Source organism: Carya illinoinensis, chromosome 9 (assembly GCF_018687715.1).
Source record: "Carya illinoinensis cultivar Pawnee chromosome 9, C.illinoinensisPawnee_v1, whole genome shotgun sequence".
Classification (NCBI taxonomy): domain Eukaryota; kingdom Viridiplantae; phylum Streptophyta; class Magnoliopsida; order Fagales; family Juglandaceae; genus Carya; species Carya illinoinensis.
In genome coordinates, this window is record NC_056760.1 from 4337025 (window position 1) to 4357855 (window position 20831).

Consider the following 20831-nt stretch of genomic DNA (forward strand, 5'->3'; position numbering starts at 1 on the left):
GATCCCACCAAATAATAGCATAATCAGTGAACTCAATTACTGCCAACTTCACTTTCTTCTCCTCTGAATAGTTATGACACTCAAAGATCAACTCTATCTTCTTCTCCCACTCTAAATAAGCTTCAGGGTCAGTTCTACCTTGGAAAGATGGTATTTTCATTTTGATGCTCTCAAGGTCCCTATCTACTCCATCACGACCCCGTGGGTTTCCCCTAAATCCTCTTTCACGCCTGACTCCTCTATGCCTACCCATCCCAACTTCAGAAATTAGATCTTCCTCATCCTCACCATCTCCTTCATCTTCATACTCATGTTCTCTTCTAGGTTCACGTCTCCTCCTATCTCTCCCACCATGTAAATTTTTAATTACTTCATCTTGTTGATCCATCCTATCTCTCACTTCCCCTAACATCATGTTCAATCGTTCAAACTGTTGTTGCATAGCCTGCAATATAAAGGAGTTATCTGCCATCCCCTTTGGTGATGAGTCACTTTTATGAGACATCGTACACGCTGCATACAAAAAAAACTATTAGTGGAAAAGACCTCACACGCTCCCTTACGTGTTTACACTCGAATAATAGCACTCCACTCGTGTTTCACTCTTAATTGGCTTTTTTTTTTCGTTAATGATCTCACACTCTCTTGCCTTTTACCTCAAGAGTTTTCCCACTCAAGTTCTTTCAGAACTAATTGAACTAAATCAAGACAATACAACCTTGTCTTATTCCAACTAGTAATTAGGTCCAAGAAACAAGAACAAGAGAAAACACTGAAAGAATAAAATGACACAAGACTCAAGGAAATGATACAAGGGAAAGAGTAATCACAAGACAATATATCAACTATAATGATATATGCAGCCCCTTTGAAATAAAATAAAAATTCGGATTTTTTTTTTTTTCGATTTTTTTTTTTTCCTTTCCTTTCTTTTCTTTTCTTTTCTTTTCTTTTCTTTTCTTTTCTCACTAGTTCAGTCAAAAATAGCAATATTCAATTGCAACAATCAAACAACTGAATTCAAACACATAAAAATTGGCAAGGAAATAGAAGAGAATCAATTAAACGACATTCCAAGGAATTGACAAACTTAAAGATGCAAGAAACCCAGAACTTTCAAACCCTACAGATGCTGCAAATTTTGGCAGCCCACAAACAAGCAATTTAGCCACCTAATGTTGATAAACATGAAACCAAAATGATAGAATAATCTGGCAGCCCTAGGAAAAACGAATTTCTGCACTTTTTTTTTTTTTTTTTTTTGCAACCCTAGAACAATAAAACCCTAGAATTAAAGATGCAATAGATAAAAGATAGAATTACACCTGATTGGAAAACTTGTTCTGATTACCAAATGATGTGAACCCCAATAGACTTGCTTTGAGACCCAACAACAATACTGGAAAAACAACCCCAAGAAAGCCAAACTCAGGTATATGGATGGAGAATCTAGACCCAATAAGAACCCGTTCAAAGAACCTAGATTATATCAAAATCTAGACCCATTGAAGAACCCGTCTCAAGAACCTAGATTACAAAGGAAGAACGCCACAAAGGTTTTGATTTACCCTTGATAAGTTCAGAAGTTCAAGAAGAACAAGAGGAGGTCACTCAACTCTCAATCACAATTCCATATAGTCTGCCTCTCAAATGAGGTTACAAGTGGTTTAAATAGACAATCCCCAAAAAACCCTAAGTAAACAATGCGTCGGGTACTGTAGCGTGAACAGTGTCATACGCCGCGCTACAGTTACTTCTGAAACCCTAGTAAGACATAAAATTTTAACTTTCCAAATAAACCCTTGGCCAAAAATACAAGGCCTTCCCAAAAATAACCCTAGTCCATTAGAAATAAGACATACATGGGCCAAGCATCCTCAAGCCCACTTCTTCTAAACTAATAATAAAATACCGTTAAACAAATTGAAAGCCTTAACAACAATAGGCCCAATCTCTAAGTCATGTCTTCCATAGCTTGTATCAAGTGGATCAAAACTGGTTCTTTTTCCTTGAAGCCCATCTTGAGTGTTGGGCTCTTCCTAGCTTCATCCCAAGTGGATTGCACCAATCCTTGCATTGCTTCCTTGATCTTCTTGGCTCTTGATCTTGTAATTGGCCCATCTGGAATTTGCAATGGATCTTTAAGGGTAGCTCCACCTTGGTTCCCATCACTATGGCATCAAAGGCTTGGTCACATGAGTGAGAAATGAATGAAAGTACTATTATCCAAGGGGAAGTTACCAAAGTTGGAATCAACTGATTTCAACATATGTGAAAGTTGCATTTTTGGGAAGCAAGAAAAAGTTAGTTTCTTGAAAAATGACAGATCTCTAAAGTTTACAAAGTTGGAGTTGGTGCACACAGATTTGTGGGGGCCATCCCCAGTCGCTTCTCTTGGAGGATCGCGATACTATGTTTCCTTTATTGATGACTCAAGCAAGAAAGTATGGGTTTATTTTTTGAAAAATAAATCTGACACATTTGACACTTTCAAGAAGTGGAGAGCCATGGTTGAAAATGAAACAGACTTAAAGTTGAAATGTCTGAGATTAGACAATGGCGAAGAGTACATCGATGGCAGGTTCAAAGAATTCTGTGCTGCAAATGGGATTAGATTTCAGAAGACTATTCCTGAGACACCGCAGCAGAATGGCGTAGCTGAACGCATAAACAGAACTCTCAACAAACGTGCCAGAAGCATGAGACTAAATTCAGGATTGCCTGAATGTTTTTGGGCTGATGCGGTTAACACTGCAGCCTATCTGATTAACCGAGAACTTTCAGTTCCCTTAAAGTTCGATCTACCAGAGGAAGTCTGGAGCGGAAAGAAGGTAAATCTTTCTCATTTGAAAGTTTTTGGCTGTGTATCATATGTTCACATAGATTCTACTGATCGTAACAAGTTAGAAGCCAAATCTAGAAAATATTTTTTCATCGGTTATGGTGATGAAGAATTTGGCTATCGATTTTGGGATGATAAAAATCGCAAAATCATCAGAAGTAGAAATGTGATATTCAATGAGCAGATTTTGTACAAAACTAAGTCACAAGCTGAACCTGAGGAGCAGACAAAGAAACCTGAGGTCGTTGATTTTGATGTTACTCGAGTCAACACTGATCAAAACGAGGATCAAGAGAATGTTGATACACAGATCGAACAAAGTACACCACTCACTGTTATTCGAAGATCTTCAAGGACGATCAGGCCACCACAGCGGTTCTCACCATCTTTACACTACATCCTGCTAACAGATAGTGGTGAACCCGAAAGTTATGATGAAACTCTACGAATTGAAGATTCGATCAAGTGGGAGAAAGCCATGCAAGATGAGATTGAGTCACTGATGTCAAATCAGACATGGGAGCTAACTAAGTTTCCAAAAGGCAAGAAGGCTTTGTACAACAAATGGGTGTACAGAATTAAGGAAGAGCACAATGATAGCAAGCGCTACAAAGCCAAAATGGTCGTGAAGGGGTTTCAACAAAAGGAATGTGTCGACTACACAGACATTTTCTCCCCAGTTGTAAAATTGACCACGATCAGGCTAGTGTTGGCAATTGTGGCTGTAGAGAATCTACATTTTGAGCAGTTAGATGTGAAGACTGCATTCCTTCATGGTGATTTGGAGGAAGACATCTATATGCACTAGCCACAAGGATTCTCAGTGAAGCGAAAAGAGAATCTAGTTTGCAAACTGAAGAAGAGCTTGTATGGCCTAAAACAAGCTCCACGACAATGGTACCGAAAGTTTGACAACTTCATGTGTAGTAATGGATTTACAAGACTACAAGCTGACCATTGTTGCTATATGAAGAATTTTGACAACTCTTATATTATCCTACTATTGTATGTGGATGATATACTCGTTGCAGGGCCAAGCATCGAGGAGATCAATAAACTGAAGAAGCAATTGTCAAAGCAGTTTGAGATTAAGGATTTGGGTGCTGCAAAACAAATCCTTGGTATGAGAATTATTAAGACAGGGCTAATGATACTCTTAAGCTCTCGCAGGAGGAGTATGTGAGGAAGGTGCTCATAAGTTTTAATATGGACAAGGCGAAACTAGTGAGCACACCCTTAGCTAGTCACTTTCAACTAACTAAGGATCAGTCGCCAAAGACGGAGGAAGAGCAAGAATGCATGAACAGAATACCTTATGCATCTGCTATTGGTAGTCTTATGTATGCCATGGTCTGTACAAGGCCAGATATTGCACAAGCAGTGGGAGCTGTGAGCAGGTACACGAGTAATCCAGGAAAGCAGCATTGGGAAGTAGTCAAGTGGATTTTAAGATATCTACAAGGCTCTTCAGATACGTCACTATGCTTTACAAAAGTAGGTTTAAAACTACAGGAATATGTAGATGCTGATTTAGCAGGTGACGTTGACAGCAGAAAAAGTACTACTGGATTTGTGTATACGCTAGGTGGTACAGCTGTATCATGGGCTTCTAAGTTACAGAAGATTGTTGCTCTCTTAACTACAGAAGCAGAATATGTTGCTATAACTAAAGCGGGGAAGGAAATAGTTTGGTTGCAGTCATTCTTAGAAGAATTGGGAAAGAAAAATGAAAAAGGTATTCTGCACAGTGATAGTCAGAGTGCTATTTTTCTTGCAAAGAATCCAGCCTTTCATTCCAAAACAAAACACATACAGTTGCGATACCATTTTATCCGATCTCTTCTTGATAGTGAACAGTTGATACTTTAGAAGATTCGAGGAACAGAGAACCCAGCAGACATGTTCACAAAAGTAGTTACTGCTGACAAACTGAAGCTGTGTGTAGCTTCAGTTGGCCTCTGTACTTAAAGGCATGACTTGAAGTTGCTATGATGGTTGCTATTAAGATATTTAGACTCATTTGTCTCCAAGTGGGAGATTGTTACGGATGGAGACAAAAGAAAAGATAAAAAAAAAAGAGAGAAAATAGGTGAGTCATCCACCGTTTCTTTCTTTGGCATATTAGGGGCTACTTGCAGACACGCACAGTGTCTGCAGCAAATGACGTCTCAAACTCTTGCCTAAATCACTGCACCGAAAAAATTGTAGGATGCTCTCTCCTATAAATAGGAGAGAGCTCAGTTGAGGTGTGTGCAGACAAGTGTAGAGAGAAAATAGGTAGTGTGTACTGCGTGTAGTGCTGTGCAGAGAAATAAGTGAGAGTGGATGAGCAGAGAGAGTTTACAGAGAGATTTTTTGTAAAAATCATTTCATAGTGAAGTTACAGCAGCTATGGACGTAGGCAATTGTCGAACCACGTTAAATTTCGTCTCTCCTTTATTTAGAATCATCTCTGTCTCCAACCAGCTCCCAACATTAACGACCTTTGTTTTGCCTTGGCAGATTCTGTTGCACTCATGTAAGTTCGAAAAATGGGAGAATTTGGCATCAAATTGTCATTACCAGCTGAGTTCTGTTTCACATGACAGAAAGATCTCCTAGGGAATGACCACTGTGAATCCAGTCCTAGAGAAACTTGCTTCCGTTCATTTTTGGGTTTAATTTGTTTTCGCTCATTCCTTTCACCCACTCCTTCCATATTACATGCCTGCTCTTTGTCTAACAGTTCTTCTAGCCGGAAGCTCCTCTTTCCGAATTTCTTGTTGTCCACTGATTCCTCCAGCATTTGAGCATTTCTCCTCTCCTAAGAAACATATAATTGTCATGAGAAAATTAGATACGAGAGAAGAGGCCAGACACTTGTTTTGTTACCTTTTTAGGTGTCAGTAAAACAGGAAACTAGGAACCAAGCAACATTGGTAATGACGTGGTAGTAAGTTACATATAGGATTCGGATTTCTATGACTCGGTTCTAGTCATCAGCCACCGAAGCATAAGAGGAAATTTCATAGCAGATATAATTACCCTGTGTGAAAATGAATATTTCTTCATGCGCTCTCTTTTGGTAATGGCCTCTTGCTTTCTTAACCATATAGCATCCATGTCTTCCTTCAAAACCATGCTCCGGTCCCAACTTCTCTGACTGCTGCATTCAAGCTGCCCATAACCAAATCTTCAGTAAACCAGATCAGCAAAATCAATAAACATCAGCACAATTTTGATTTGCAGCATCATCAAATAACCGAATTATTCAGGAGAAACTTCAAAGTGAAGAAGTCCACAGGCATTAGGTCTTCACCATGCAAACTGATCGGAGGTCTATTTCGCAATCATTCCCCTATACAAATGGTACCCTCCTATGGGTTAAGAAATTCTCTGAAGTTTGAAAGACAAACATCTACTAACACTCGCATGCAACTTATATACATACCAAAAAAAACAGAGAAATATTACTTGGGATCCCCTTAGTTGTAGTACATTTTTCCTTTTTCTAGGTAAGTTCCTTCATTAACAAAGACATAAAAGGGTCTCTATGATTCTTCTTGGGTTATCAGCACTCATTCTTACTAAATGGTTCTTTTGAAAGCACCTTAAAAGGCATTAATATTTTATTTGAATCATCTCATTACCTTTGTGTCCTCTTCTCCAAGCTCATCTTTTGCCCCGTCAAATTGTTTCTTATAACAACCTCTGCGGCTTGCATCTGCAGAAGGGATGCTCTTTTCCTGTACCTCTGCCTGTCTTTTTGCACTGGGTGGCAAACACTTCAATGTGACTGTTTGGCATCTCACAGCTCGTCCACGAGCAATGGCTTGAAGTCTCACCAGTCCCTTCAATGCTCTCAATGCTTTCCTTGCCTGTTTCACTCCCATTTGAAATTCAAGTCAGGCATGAGAAGCGCTTTTAGTTCAATATAACCAATAAAAGATAACAACCGTTCTCATAATCCTGCATCTTTTTCTCCAAATCCCACAAAAAATAAAGGGGAGCAAAGGGCATGTACATGTCCTTCTTCTCCAATGAGTGGTCCATTGTGTTATGCTGTGTTTGAATAGAGCATGGCAGGCGGACTAATGGGGCAACTCTAAAACCATGTTACTCGGTCTGGATTGTTTGAGTAATCAAATTGGTATTGCGCTTAAATTCACAATATAAGACTCGATATTTTAAGAAGCATTTGAACGCGTTGAAGTATCTGGAGATCTTTACAGTTGAATGACTTCCAATTCTCACTAGAGTTTACCAACTTAATTAGTATATCAGTTGAAGTGATAAAAAATAAACATGATTAATTTGAAGGTAAAAGAAATATACTTTTTTAGAAGCTAGAGCAACAACAATATCAACCAAGTTCCAATGGAATGCAGAAGATCCACAAGTCTATATCCAAATAAATTAGAGACAAAAGTTGGTTATGGAGAAAGATGGAGCAAAGATTTGAAAAATCTCACAAGATGTGCCCGGTAAGCACTTTGAATCTTGATGGCAGCCAAATTTCTTTCTTGCTTCATGAAGCGCTGGCAAGATTGAGAAGCACCTGTGAGCCGGACAACCTCGGCTGCTGCTCGTGCAGCAGCCACTGCAACCTCTGCTGCAGCTGCTGTTGCTATGGCAACAGTCAAAGCATGCTTTCTCTGCTCTTCTGTTGCTTCCCTCAGTGTTCTCCGTGGTGCTAAGAGTGCAGGGTACTGCTTATGTTTAACCTTTCCAAAAAACCATCTCCACCTCTTCGATTTCTGAAAAGTGCAAGGAATACGAAGATAACCAAAAAGCTTACTGGAAATCATCTTTCCAATTATTGAAAGTAGAAGAGTGTAAATCAACCTTTTCAAGTTTCGTTCTTGCCTCGGAAGTTAGGAGCCTGGTTACCCAACCAAACCAGCACTTGGTCTTGGCCATTGAAGATTCATAAGATCGTATTTGATCAAAGTATGTGCACTTCAACTGACCCTTCATTTGAGAGAGAGAAAAAAAAAAAAAACCCATAAACAACCGTATTACATTTTAATCCATAGAAGTTTTTCCCAGCGGAAAACAAAACCAACAGATAATTAGTTCTGTTTATCACACTATTTCAGTTTGCCAAGCCCATTCGATTAAACCTATTTTTGGCCTGACCAAATTTGGAAGTGCCAAAATTGAAAATGTTAATACCAGTAATGTTTCTGTCTGAGACTCACAGTTGACAATTATGCATTATAAAACGATTACTTACTGGTATCCTTAAAATCACATATTTGACTCAATCTAACCAAGGAAAAGAATCATAAAGGTCAGTGTTTTATCAAACAAAGGGAGTACAACAATAATAGGAAACATATCAAGTACAATAATTTGATTTCGGAGCAGCCCAGAGTCTCACCTTTTACACTATCAAGTATCAGCCACAGAAGAGCACCATTGAATTTACCTAAAAGAAGAACATAAATTAATCGAAGAAAGTAAATGTCAAAGCATCTAAATTCAGAATTGACCCACTTCACGGCCTTGATAGTACATAAATCCTAATGACATTGTTATCGAAGATAACCCCAGAAGGGCGTTTTCCTATAGCCTGTGCTTGGTCTTGTTTTCTAGACCAAATGATATGTGCTCAGGAAGTGAGAATGGAAGCAAGATCAGTTCAGGGAAAAGCATACCCAGTACTCTTTGGAGTGAGGTGTGAAGAGGCTTATGCAGATACTTTGTGAATTGTGATGACTGCTGCATGGTGACTTAAGAGCAAATTCTGTAAACTTCTTGAGGGTCCCCTTTGCCTCCCTCTCTCGTTTCAACTGTCGATTTCATAACCTGCTCCTGACCAGTTCAAACGTTCGTTTATGTCAAATTACTGGATTGGCCTCTTTAGTTTCTTCCCCACCAACCAACCAACGCACCAACCAAAGAAGAATAAAGGAGGAAAAAAAAGGAACAAAAAATGAAATAAGACCTCAACACATGTTTGAGGATGGGTAAAGTGGTGGGGTCAGGTTGGGGTTCACTCCCATCTTGTTGAGCCACATCAAAAGAAGAAGAAGAAAAGGGAACACTGTTTGTAGGATGTTGTGAGCATATTAGGAATTTGGTATGAATTCTCCGTTCTTCTGCGGTGGTTTTGCGATGCTGCACTAGAAAGTAATGTTTTTTGGATCACATTTTAAAAGCTCAAACAGCTCTTAAAATAAGTCAAAATCTGTTAAGCTTACCAAATTTTTAGGTAGATTAGGTTAAAGACATGATAAAAATAATGGGACAATCACTGATATCCAAAGTCATGGCACCATTGGTCCCCTTCTTTTCGATCATTAACCATGTGAACAGTTCTTGACTTGTCCAAGATAATGGAACTTTAGCTTCCCATTGTGGCCCAGCTTAGAGGGCAAAATGGCTTTTGAGCTGCTGAATGTCCCGACACAGAGCTATTAATGTAGAGAAATTTAACGTGAAAATTAAGGAACTTGGGGCTAGGAACTTGACTAACAAAATTGGGCGACCATGAGCTGTCCTTGTGAGAATAGAATAAAGTGCCTTTTGAGTTGTTAATTGCCCATGCAGAAGAGTTCTTCCTCCTTCTCTCTTTCTTTTGGTAGAAAGCGTTTTTCTATCAAGTGGCAATAATGGCAGGCTATCAATGGGGCAACGTTTCAAGCCCTCCATTCTCATGAGTAGACTGCAAAATTCTCTCCCTTTATGATAGAGTAAAAGGGATACTTTAGTAAGCAAAAGAACTACTGATGTCAAGAAAATTGTTCAAACTTTGCTCAAGCTATATATGTAAATGGTCGTTATTCTGTTAATAGTGAGTGATTTTTGTGAAGGGGACCGAATAGATCAATTTGGCAAGCCTAGGAGAATTGGAAAAGCATTTCTGCTCCATTGGATTCAATCAAGAGTTATAGATTAAACCTTTTCCAATCTAAATATGAAATGGTTTATACCATGCAAAATTTTTATGAAAGAAATTGGGGATAGTGGGCAACTTTTTTTCATTACTCAGAAATTTTTAACAAGATGACTGTCTGAGCATGCACAATATAAAAATCAAACTGCATATGCTTTGGTTTGATTATGTAAAAACAGAATACCAACTTGTCATAACAAAGAGGCTCTTATAGATTATCAAAAGGGAAAAGAAGCATTTCATAGTAATATAGCCTCACTGTCATTATGATTGCACGCACACCCTCATTTGCCAAAATTAATGCATAGCTTCACCTCATTTAGATATTCATTAGAAAATTTGGAGTAGTATTATGATGCTTACTTCTAGAATGCTCATTTAGTATTCTTTCATATTTTTTTCTTTTATTAATCTTATCTCTAAGTATGGAGAACGGCGGAGGCATGATGCTATAGGCCATGGTCGGTGCATGAAGTCTTTAAGATGATAAAAGTATACACAGAAAGAAAGACACCTATTACAGAGAGAAACAAGGGCATAGAGATGCACTTAAGAGAGCTTCTGAAGTTGGGAAAAAAAGTAACATTTGACAAAACAAGAACACTAGTAATTTTATCAAAATCAGTAGCTTGATTAAATATATTATATATTACCTTCTAATTTTAATTGTGTAGTAATTTAATAAAAATATTAATTTTTCACTTAATGATTTAAACTTTAACCTAATAACAATATTTAATTTTTATTTCATAGTGACAGAAATGAGGGGTTATAATGTGGCTTTAAAAGATTAATTTTTAACTAAAGATACAATGGAATAGTTGAAAATGTCACATCACTCTAAAATGCATATACACAAGCACACAAACTGGCTTATCTTCCTTAGTATGTTTGTACACAGGGTAATACAGGACTTAAGGACTTAATACGACTCTACTGTGTACAACATTGTCCTCCATCCTTATCCAAGATTTAACCGAGAAGGGCTTCTGGGTGATTTCTAGAATTCTAGCTCCTCTAGCCCAGTCTCCATAGCCCCCATAACCAGTATGTCTTGCAAAGCACAGCCAGAGTTTCTCATTGGGGCAACACCAGTCCAATCCATGGTTGTGTCCAACAAATATTGCCTGCCACAATGAAAAGGGAAACAACTCCGCATGAACCCGTTTATGTCCATCAGTCCAAAGCCACAGATCAGGATTAAACCTTCTTCCCATGACATTAACATATTCTTTAATGCTTCTTTTATGCTTTTGAGAAATAAATACAATTATCAAACTTCAGTTGGTCAAACGTTTTGATGATTTAGGTGCAACTCAAATGAATGATTACGTTACCATCTATGCATAAACAACCAATTTACCTTGACAGAAGGCCTTTTAGTAAGAAGTTTCATGATACCCAATTCAGCTTTTTGAGCAGCAACACCCTCCTTGTTAATTAAGCCCACGCAAGGCCGGTGTATCCCAAACCGTGGAGCAACCTTCTTGTATGCTCGACTTGGAATGTGCCAGAATATTAGCTCAGGCACCCTGTCAGATGATACTTAATTCGATGGACAAGGAAATGGAGAAAACATATCAAGAAAATCACAATATACTCTATCTAATAGGTGAACCTAAGCTTAATCAATTACAACTGTTTGCCACAATAAACCTTTTTTTTCCTTTTCACTCTCTCTTGAATCAAAAACATCTACACCAAGGTTCCTCGTTTTCTATGATTTGTTTCCTTTTCTTTGGAAACCAATGATGTATAATTTATATATTTAAACCTTTTTTTCCAAAATATTGTGTTCTACGGTAATAAGGTGCACTAAAGCAAGTTCAAAAGAAAGTCGTGTTTGTAACTTTGTTTATATTCTTCCACGTACCGTAAGTCAGGGTTGATCTGATCAGATTTATGCCGGAACCAATCTGCTTGGGCAGTTGATATAACTTCTGGGTAAGAACCACCGCCAGAATCTAAAAAGTACAGGTATACCACTGGTGACTTTGGACCGTCTGATGATGAGACTTGGAGAACATAGTTTGATACGCTAGGCCAAAGTTCTTTAGGACCATTTTTGGAAAAAGATAGTGCATTATGGTCAATCTCGTGTTTCATCAACTCCAGACGATGAGTGCCTCTGAAGCTACATGCTTCTGCTCCTGCCAAATATTATGATCACATTACAGACAAGATAAGATCAAATTCTTTTAATCCCTCCCCTCACCCCTCAAAAAAGTTTGTAAAATCTCCCGTGAGATAATATTGACATTGCTGCACATTAACATGATATCACTTTTTATATTAATTACTTAGACTAGAAAAAGCTACAGTGTTTTGCGGCTATGATCATGGATTATATAAAACAACTTAAAAAGTGGAATGTATATCCAACTTAAAGGGGGTTTAATGACAGATCATTTGCTTCTGTACTTTCCATATTCTTTATAATTGTCTGCATGAATAGGCCAGCACTGAGAGGCAGATGCCTGAAACAATGAAAACAAACCATAATTCTAGGAAACACAGACGACCCAAGGTTTGATTTCTGTTACTAGTGATGACTGGTTGCCAATCTTATTTACTCAATATTTCAAACTTCATGCTAACCTGAATGTGTTGAGTTCGCTTCTGGGCAAATAAGTCGAGGAATTCCAGGGGCTGAAAACCATTCCATTGGCCATTCAAATAGTGCATCGTCATGGTTTCCAAACACACTGGCCCATGGAATACCCCTGGATTTTGTTGGAGAGATTGCCTGATCCCAATACAAGCTGGCATTTGCAATTAGTATATTATTTGCCGTAATGACATCTCCAAGGTATATAACAAAATCTGCTCTACAATCAATTCATTAGAATTTTAAACCAACCAAAAGAAAAAAAAGAAACAAACGTACAAACAAAATGAAGGAATAGAAATATTAATAACACGACCAGAATGAACTTGAGATCTACCACAGGTGATAACCTGATAGCAGCATGCTAGCACAGTGTTAGATGGAAGATTAAGACGGTGTATTAAGATTCCTTCATGTAACATTTAGAGAAAGAAATACATTAACTGAAAAAGGTCAATAACAAATTCATAGAGTTCTCATGCCTTTGGATGATTCTTATTTTTTTCTGCAAAATTCAAGAGTCTATTCCAAAGGCAAGTTGTAAGAAATGGGAAATGAAAATCCTTTGTGTCTAAGGGACACCAGCATGCCTTCTGCTCCTGCGGGCGCACGAAATGGTACACCAGGAAAGCGAGCCAACTTAGAAAGAACAAGATGCTTCTTTGACACTAACAACATGTTGAAGAGCTAACCCATACTAAGAGTCGTGGGAGCAGAAATAAGGAGGTGTAACAATACATATTGAAATCCCTCCAAAGGGAACTAAAAAGGGTGCTCCTCTTAAGAGCTAATCATCTTTACAGAATGTCCTGGTTGCAAGAGTGGATCAATCCCAGAAAAATAATCAGGGATTGTTTAAAAATTTATAGTAACATATTTTTTATAAAATTAAAAATCCATATATTTAGATTTCTCCTAAAATCAAAATTTTAGCCCCAAAATCTTATAAAAATTTCATTTTTTCTTAAAAAAAATAAAACTTTGAGCTCGAAAATTTTTTAAACAAAAAAAAATTATCTAGCAAAAAACACATATAACATTTTTCTATTCTCTCTCGAGACCATTTTACATAACATATAAAAGTCTTTTCTTTTTTCTCTTTTTCTTTTCTGTGACTATCCATTTTCTCTCGAGTTCCCTAAAAAGAAATTTCGTTTTTTTTTTTTTTTTTTTTTTCTCTCCTCTCCATCCTCAACTTAGAAATGAAATGTTGAATAGACTAATTGTGAAAGGAACAATATAACCATTTTTACTCCCTAATTCTGGCATGGGCACCGCACTATGACGCATATGAACAAGTTTTTAAGTTCAGTTGTCCCAGAATTGTGATGCCAGACAACCGCCCCCCTTAACCCAAAAGATACACTGCTGTCTGCTCTTGTGAGCGAGCAAAAGTAAATTTTTGAAAGTAAATTAATAAACCACATGGCATTATAATTATTAATAGAAAACAAAAAATTGGCTGAAGGGGTGATCAAATGGTACTTGTTAAAAATAAAATAAAATGTGAAGTATTTTCAAAATTAATTTTCTTTTTAATTAATAGCTAGTATTTTCTTTTTTTCAAAATAATTGATCGACTGTTGCATTTTCATGGCTGCAACTGTTATTTCTAATACGCGACTCTCGGTCATCAGAGGCAGTAGAAATGATAAAAAAAAAAAAAAAAATTTTATGTGCAGTCATTTTTGCAGACTCCTTTGTACACTTCAGTGATATGATTGGTTGTATATTAAAAAAAATTAATCCAGTCAATCATATAAATGGAGTGCACAAAAAATGTGCAAAAATAACTATGTAGCATTACTCAAAAAAAAATTACCTGGATTTTCATCGTCCAGAACAGTATTCATGACCTTTACAGAGTTGACGTCCTGGCGAGGGCCCCAGTCCGTCCAGGCGTTCTCCCCAAAATGCAGGTCAGCAAAGATAGCGATTTTGAAGGGTGCCCCCGCCCGCATTTGGAGGTGCTTGTAATTATTCGGCCTCGTCGGTAGGGCAAGCACTTCTTGGTGTTCGAGTCCGACGGCCATGATGAGGTGGAAGCAGAGAGAGAAGCAGGCGAAGAGGAAGATCGTGAACTTGGCTGTGGTTGGGAAGCTGAACTCCATAGTCGGAGAGCAGAGAAAAGAGCACGGATGCCGGATGGGTTGTTGATGTCGACCAGATGACGGTTGCGCTAGGAATTGCATGTGGGTGGGAACCGGAAGAACGCTGAAATGAAACGGGAGGATTTGGGTATAGTCTTTGGTATTTTTTTGGGGTACCAATTAGGTTGCAATTACGGTCAATAATTCGTGTTTTCATGTGCTCGTCTTGAGGGGAGAATCGTGCCTTCTACGAATCAATCTCATCCTACGTATAATTAAAAAGTGCGTGAATTTTACTTTTTGAAAAAAATATATATATATTATTATTAAAAAATTAATTTTTATCTAAATTTTATATATATTTTTTCTTAAAATAATTACACAATAATTATATAATTCATAATTATAAATATCTTTTTCTCTTTCATTTAATCCCCCGATTTGTTCAGGATAATATTTTAACTTTTAATGTCTCTTGTCAATTCGAATTGAATCTTAAACAGAACATATCCTCTTAATTTCAAGGAAAAATATTAAACAGAACTTATTCTCTTAAAATATTATTAAAACTAACTTCAATCCATTAGTTTTATGTTGTCGGCTTGATATTGATTTTATGGATGATGTCATAAAACTGTCGGCCTTATTACAAAGTACTCGAAGAATTGAACAGCTCGAATTGTGAAAAATTATTAATTAATATTATTTCATATTATTATTATAATTTTTAGATAAAATATAATAAATAATTTAATTTTTTTAAAATTTTAAAATAATAATAATATTAAAAATATATAATTTTAATAATATTTAATCATCAATTTTCTATCCAAACATAACCAAATTTGCGTCCGAAACCAGGCTTTAAAGCAGACTTGTGGCTGACTATTAGCGTCGATAAGGAACATGAACTCCATGGCCGCCATTAAGATTCATTACTCACAGCTATATATGATCAACTGTAAAATAAATCTAGCCGAAACTAGAAAAAAGCGTTGCGCGTTTTATGACTCGAGTCTTAGACCTCATCGGAAACAGAGTTATTCAATTGTCCATTTGTCTACAGAGGTGGTAGAATGGATAAAAGATCAAGATTTTACCTGGAGTTTCATCGTCCAGTACAGTATTCATGACTCTTTTAGAGTTCACATCCTGGCCCGGTCCCCAGTCGGTGGTCTCGGCTTCCCCGAAATGCAGGTCCGCGAAGAGAGCGATCTTGAATGGTGCGCCCGGGCGCATTTGAAGAGAGTAATTTTCAGACGTCTTTGGTAGGGCGAGCACTCGGTGATCGTCGAATCCCTGCAAGGTAAGGAAGACGAACTGGAAGTAGAGAGAGAAGCGAGCGATGGAGAATATCATCTTCAACGGACTTAATTGGGAACCTCACGAACGTCGTCGTACGTAGCCTCTCGTACTCGATAGAACAGAGAGAGGTTGCACGACGGGGGTATCCGCGAACGGAATGACGGGGTAGGAACCTTACGGGGCCGTTTCAAGGGGTTTGGTATGTATCTGTTAAATCAGTCACATCCAAACACTTTCCCCTACCTTTATTTTTCTTTTTCCGAAAAAATAAATATCATAGGTTATGCTATTATTTGTCTGCTGCAGCCATTGCTTAAGTTTGTAGGCAGATAACGCATCAGATGATGTGAAAAATAGAACATTAGCTAGAGTTGATTAGTATCTCGTTAGAGCAAAACTCATTTGATCTCGTTTTATTATTATAATTTTTTTAATTTTTATTTAAAATCTAATACGGAAAAAGGTGAGGGTTACCGTTAGATAATAAGATGAAACTCTAGTCAAGAATGCATTATCAATTTATTAGTCATTCCAATATTATTTGAAATATATTTTTTAAAATAATATTAGATACAATCTTAAAATATATAAATTTTGTAATTTAAATATTTTTTTAATAAGAATAAGACATATAATTAAAAAATAAATTTTTTCATGCAAAAACGCATTTATATATTTTATTAAAAAATATATATATATCACTTGTACATGTTAGAGACTATACAAATCTTTTTTTTTTTTTAAACCGTACCATCTTAACATACCATCTATATTTTTCTAGGTTTTAGTTTTTATAAATGTTGTCTCTCTTTTCTTTTTAATGAAAATTAATGAATGCTTTAAATTTGGACTTGTACCTTTCGATTCTTAGCCATGATGGGCTTGAATCCGCGTGCACGTCTGTTACTATTTTGAGAATAAAAAAAGGGGAACTATCTCATGCTTTGACCATCTTCATGTCATTATTGTAAGACCTTTATCTTAAACGCTCCCCCACGAGAGTGTTTTTAATTCCTCGGGAGACGACACCTTAAAAAAATTGGTTGTCTTGTCCTACCAACCTTTTGTGCTTTTGTTTGAACTTAAAAAATCTGAAAAAGTAAAGGTTTGTCGAAAGAGCATTGCTATATAACAGTTTCACATTTAATACATTATTATAAAATAATAAAAAATAAAATAATAAATTTATATTTTTTGATAATATAAAAAAATGTGAGACTGTTATATAAATTTTCTGTTGTCGAAAATAAATTTCTTAAAGATTACAAGGGACGTGCCTTCTTCTATAATTCAAATGTGTCAAATTTTTTTTTTTAACATAGTGTCAAAATTCTAACGCGATAAGCAGTAGATGCAATAAATTATAATCTTGATTTGTCTAAAAAGAAAATAATTATTTTTATTCTAAATGTTATTTGTCTAAAGGATCCGTTGCTTCTGCTAATTAAATAAATGATTGATAAAATCACTTGAAGATTTGAAATTAATTGACGTAATTGAAATTTGAAATGATGAAATCAAAGGATAAGCATTTTTAAAAGAAAAGGTAAAAAGTAATAATAATAATAATAATTTTTTATTGGAACTAACATGCTTGCATCACACGTATCAATAAACCTCGGACGGTTCCCTATCCCTCATCACTTTTATGGGAATTTCTCAATTGCTTAAAGTCTGCGACTCCTTGCCCGATCAGACCACGCCTGCGGTTTTAGCCCCAAACCCACCTGCTATTTTCCCTGCAAAATCTGAGAATTGCAGATTCCGTAACCCAGTTTCTGACTCTGTTTTCTTTTTCTTTTTCTCTTGCTTCACTTTTCTGGGTTCTTTTATTTGGTCTTTGAGCGTGTTTGTCTTTGGGGTTTACCTGTTTTAAGTATGGGTCGTTGGAGAAAACAGCAAGGTGGAGTTCATCATAAAGAAACTCCGGGCACAAGATCACAGAACTGGAAGCCACCCGTGGGTATGTTTCCTATGTAGGTTCTTATAATTCTTCAATATGTATTTTTCCTGGATATTAGAGGAAAATTTAGTTTTTTGTTTTCTTTATAAATGGTTCTTCTCTAATGAATTTTGCTTCGAGAAAGTGGGCTTTCTTGGTCTTCTTCTCAGAACTTAAATTGCCGCCTCCGTGTGTCAGAAATGTGTAGTTGTCAGGTTTTGGGTCATCATATAACGTCTTTCTTGCAGAATTTGGGACGATTTATGATCAAGGCGGTTTCTATGATCATTAAGTAGTGAGCTTTTCGTCTCGTTTGCTTCTTGATTATGGAGATTGGATATTGGATGTTGGAGGTGTTGTTACATCGCATGTATCGTGATGCTCCCTTCTTGAAGTTGGGGGTGTTGTTGAAGTTTTTGGCTGTGAGACTGTATTTTTTTATGATCTGAAGTATTTTATAATCTATATAAACACAATTTCAGATGCGACTGAAGTATTTTATATTCTAATTGGTATATAACAAAAGTTGCATCCATTAGTGATGAATCTTGATTCGAGATGTGTTGAAGGGATGTTCAGATTTTGGATGGGTTACTTGGTACCTTGTTTGAGTTTGTGGCTCACCATGATATTGCATCTATTAGTTATGCTGGTTGTATAAAAGGGGTTGCCTCATATACGGAATTTAAGATTAACAAGTATGGATATGCACATTGCATGTTGATTTTGACATAAGTGATTCTGGAAAAGTGCTCCAAAAATGGCAAATGATGCTGGTGAACATGGAATCTGTGAAGTGTTTTTGTTAATTGTATTAAAGGTGTTATTTCTAAGGGGAAAAAAGTTGTACAAAAGGAGTTTCCTCACATTGCCTTTTCTAATATTTTACCTAATCCTTGTATGGTCATTTTCTGCTAGTTTCTTGCTCTCCTGCACACACACACAAAGAGTTGCCTCATTTGGGGAGCATAAGATGATAGAAAAGTAGGGATATATATATTGGCTGTCATTTTGAAAAAAGTGATTCAATGATGTGGAAAGTGCTCCAAAAATTGGCAAATGATGCTGGTGTGAATATGGAATCTGTGAATGGTGAACTTACACGCAGGATGCTTTACAATGGTTCAAGGGGTCGGCCCCCCTGCATATGGTGATTTACTATAAGGTTCCAATGACATGGGGAGATCTTTTCTGTATTTGTCGAATCTCTTTCTATTCTTGTCAACTCTGATATTATCTTCTAGGAGCTGCATACTGCTGATTCTTTTTCTTACTTGAAATTAATGAATTAATGGAGTATCCTTGCATGCATTTTTGAACTTTCCTTTTGCTCCTCTTTTTTTCAGATACTTGGCAGTCATCTGTGCCTCCATGGGAGAAGAAATTCTGCACATTTATTGGTTCGGTTCCATGGGGAAAGCTCCTGGAAACCAAGAAGTGTATGTACCTCTATGACAATGTGGTTCAATGGAATGACTCTGCTGGTAAAGAGGCATTTCACAATGCAAAATCCAGATTTTGGGCAGAGATTAATGGCCTTCCCTGTGACATATCATTGCCTGACCCAGATATGTATATCGAAGAAGTAGATTGGAACTCTAGCATAGATCCTAAATTGCTTTTGGACTTGGAACAGGAACCCAAGGCTCCTTTTGAGGAAGATGAAGATGAAGATGAGAAGGCTGTGGTTCTTGGTGATTCCCTGCTCTTGAACCAGTCATTTCCTTGCACTGGATGGGGAGAAGCTGAAGAGGACTTAAGAGAAGCCACTGACTTAGCTCAGCATCCCGTATATGGGGATTGTAACCAAGTCGTGGATAACAACTATAATCCTTGGGAACATAACTACGGTCAGAGTAAGGAGGCCATGGAAGATAATGGATGGGGAAGTAATCAGAATGATTCAATGGGATGGAATCAGTGGAAAAATAAGTGTAATGAGTGGGAAAAAAGTTATAATGAGTCAGATAATGTGAATGGCGAAAGAGCCGGTGGATATTGGGGAATGTGGGATGACAATAGCAAGAAGAAAGAAGTCTCTGATCGGTACATGTCAAGGTATAAAACTTCAAGGTTTCATGGAAATGACTATCAAATGGGTCGTGAGTGGAAAAATGGTAGGGGAAGGAGGATGATAAATTTTGCTTATGAATGACTACTCAGAAGAAGAACCAAAAAAAAAAAAAAACTGCCTCTAGGCAATCAAAGCTGAGCTTTTGCTTACGGATTCAGCAGAGCTGGAAATCCATGGAGTTGGGAGAAGTTAATTTTGTGAAGCTTTGGAGTATATATAATATAATATGGATGTTGAGTTTGTTATATTCTTGGTTATCTGCATGAAGGATAGCGTGTAATAGCGTGATATATTCTCAGCCAAGTCCTCCATGCTGGGTTTAAGCTGCATTTTGTAGTCTGTTCGGGAAGATATTGCACATTTTGAACATGGCCCGTGCCGTTGGGACATGCATTATTACTATGTTAGTTCGATCAACTTGGGGTCTTATAAATGCGTTGCGGTGTATGTAAGAATCCTATTGCTAGTGTTGAGGATAATGTCTTCGATGGTGAGAAAATTTTGAAGTTGATGGAAGTTCTGAAAATGTTAAGTAATGAAAATGTTGAGAATATTTGAGAGTGTATTGAGAATGACTATCCTTTTTTTTTTTTTTTTTTTGGTAAAGAGCCAGTAGCTACCCATATAGCAGCTCTGTCTCAAGTTTATCAATAAACTCTTACTTGTGGCAGAGGAATACTATGGTAACAAAAAGATACTTGGGGGCATACAATAACTCGCTATAAACTAGCCCAAACCAAGTGCTAAAAAAACCAAACAAAACCAACAAGCCAAAACACAAGACTACAAAAACAAAACCAACCTGCAAAAACCCACACTAACACAACCAAAAAGAAACCACCAAAAAACCAACCTATACCCGAATAGTCGGGAAACCAATTTTATCTACTTTTAAAATCCTTTTAAGCGAGGCACATCATTGTATGAACTCCATGTACCATTCTTTTGATCAGACGCCAAACGGGTTAAGAAATCTGCTCCTGCATTGCCTTCTCTGTATATATATTGGAACTTAACCTCCAAGGTTGCAACTATAACTTGTATCTTTTCCCAATAATCTTCAAGATACCATATACCACAACGCCCTTTT

General features: G+C 37.0%; 3 protein-coding genes across 7 annotated transcripts; 1 reads left to right on the top strand and 2 right to left on the bottom strand.

The window, feature by feature from the left end:
- Positions 1 to 4918: 4918 nt before the first annotated feature.
- LOC122276695 (protein IQ-DOMAIN 12-like) lies at positions 4919 to 10375 on the bottom strand. Of its 2 annotated transcripts, none has more exons than XM_043086589.1 (8): positions 8772 to 10375; positions 8482 to 8638; positions 8205 to 8252; positions 7667 to 7786; positions 7294 to 7578; positions 6472 to 6699; positions 5867 to 5998; positions 4919 to 5645 (listed from the first exon to the last, which is right to left on the bottom strand). In XM_043086589.1, the coding sequence occupies exons 4-8, from the start codon at positions 7739 to 7741 to the stop codon at positions 5289 to 5291; spliced, it is 1077 nt and encodes a 358-aa protein (XP_042942523.1). In that variant the 5' UTR covers positions 7742 to 7786; positions 8205 to 8252; positions 8482 to 8638; positions 8772 to 10375; the 3' UTR covers positions 4919 to 5288. The 2 variants fall into 2 exon arrangements, with proteins under 2 accessions (XP_042942523.1, XP_042942522.1); XM_043086588.1 differs by having other exon boundaries at positions 7667 to 7792.
- Positions 10376 to 10499: 124 nt separating this feature from the next.
- LOC122276694 (probable inactive purple acid phosphatase 16) lies at positions 10500 to 15868 on the bottom strand. 4 transcript variants are annotated; one of them, XM_043086587.1, is made up of 5 exons: positions 15521 to 15868; positions 12321 to 12545; positions 11596 to 11866; positions 11086 to 11254; positions 10500 to 10849 (listed from the first exon to the last, which is right to left on the bottom strand). In XM_043086587.1, exons 1-5 carry the CDS (start codon positions 15777 to 15779, stop codon positions 10637 to 10639), a joined length of 1137 nt encoding a protein of 378 aa, XP_042942521.1. In that variant the 5' UTR covers positions 15780 to 15868; the 3' UTR covers positions 10500 to 10636. The 4 variants fall into 4 exon arrangements, with proteins under 4 accessions (XP_042942521.1, XP_042942520.1, XP_042942519.1 ...); XM_043086586.1 differs by having other exon boundaries at positions 11596 to 11872; positions 15521 to 15864; XM_043086585.1 differs by lacking the exon at positions 15521 to 15868 and adding an exon at positions 14153 to 14712.
- A 1493-nt stretch (positions 15869 to 17361) lies between these two features.
- LOC122277516 lies at positions 17362 to 20306 on the top strand. Its single transcript, XM_043087518.1, has 2 exons — positions 17362 to 17688; positions 19014 to 20306. Exons 1-2 carry the CDS (start codon positions 17604 to 17606, stop codon positions 19820 to 19822), a joined length of 894 nt encoding a protein of 297 aa, XP_042943452.1. The 5' UTR covers positions 17362 to 17603; the 3' UTR covers positions 19823 to 20306.
- Positions 20307 to 20831: the final 525 nt, after the last annotated feature.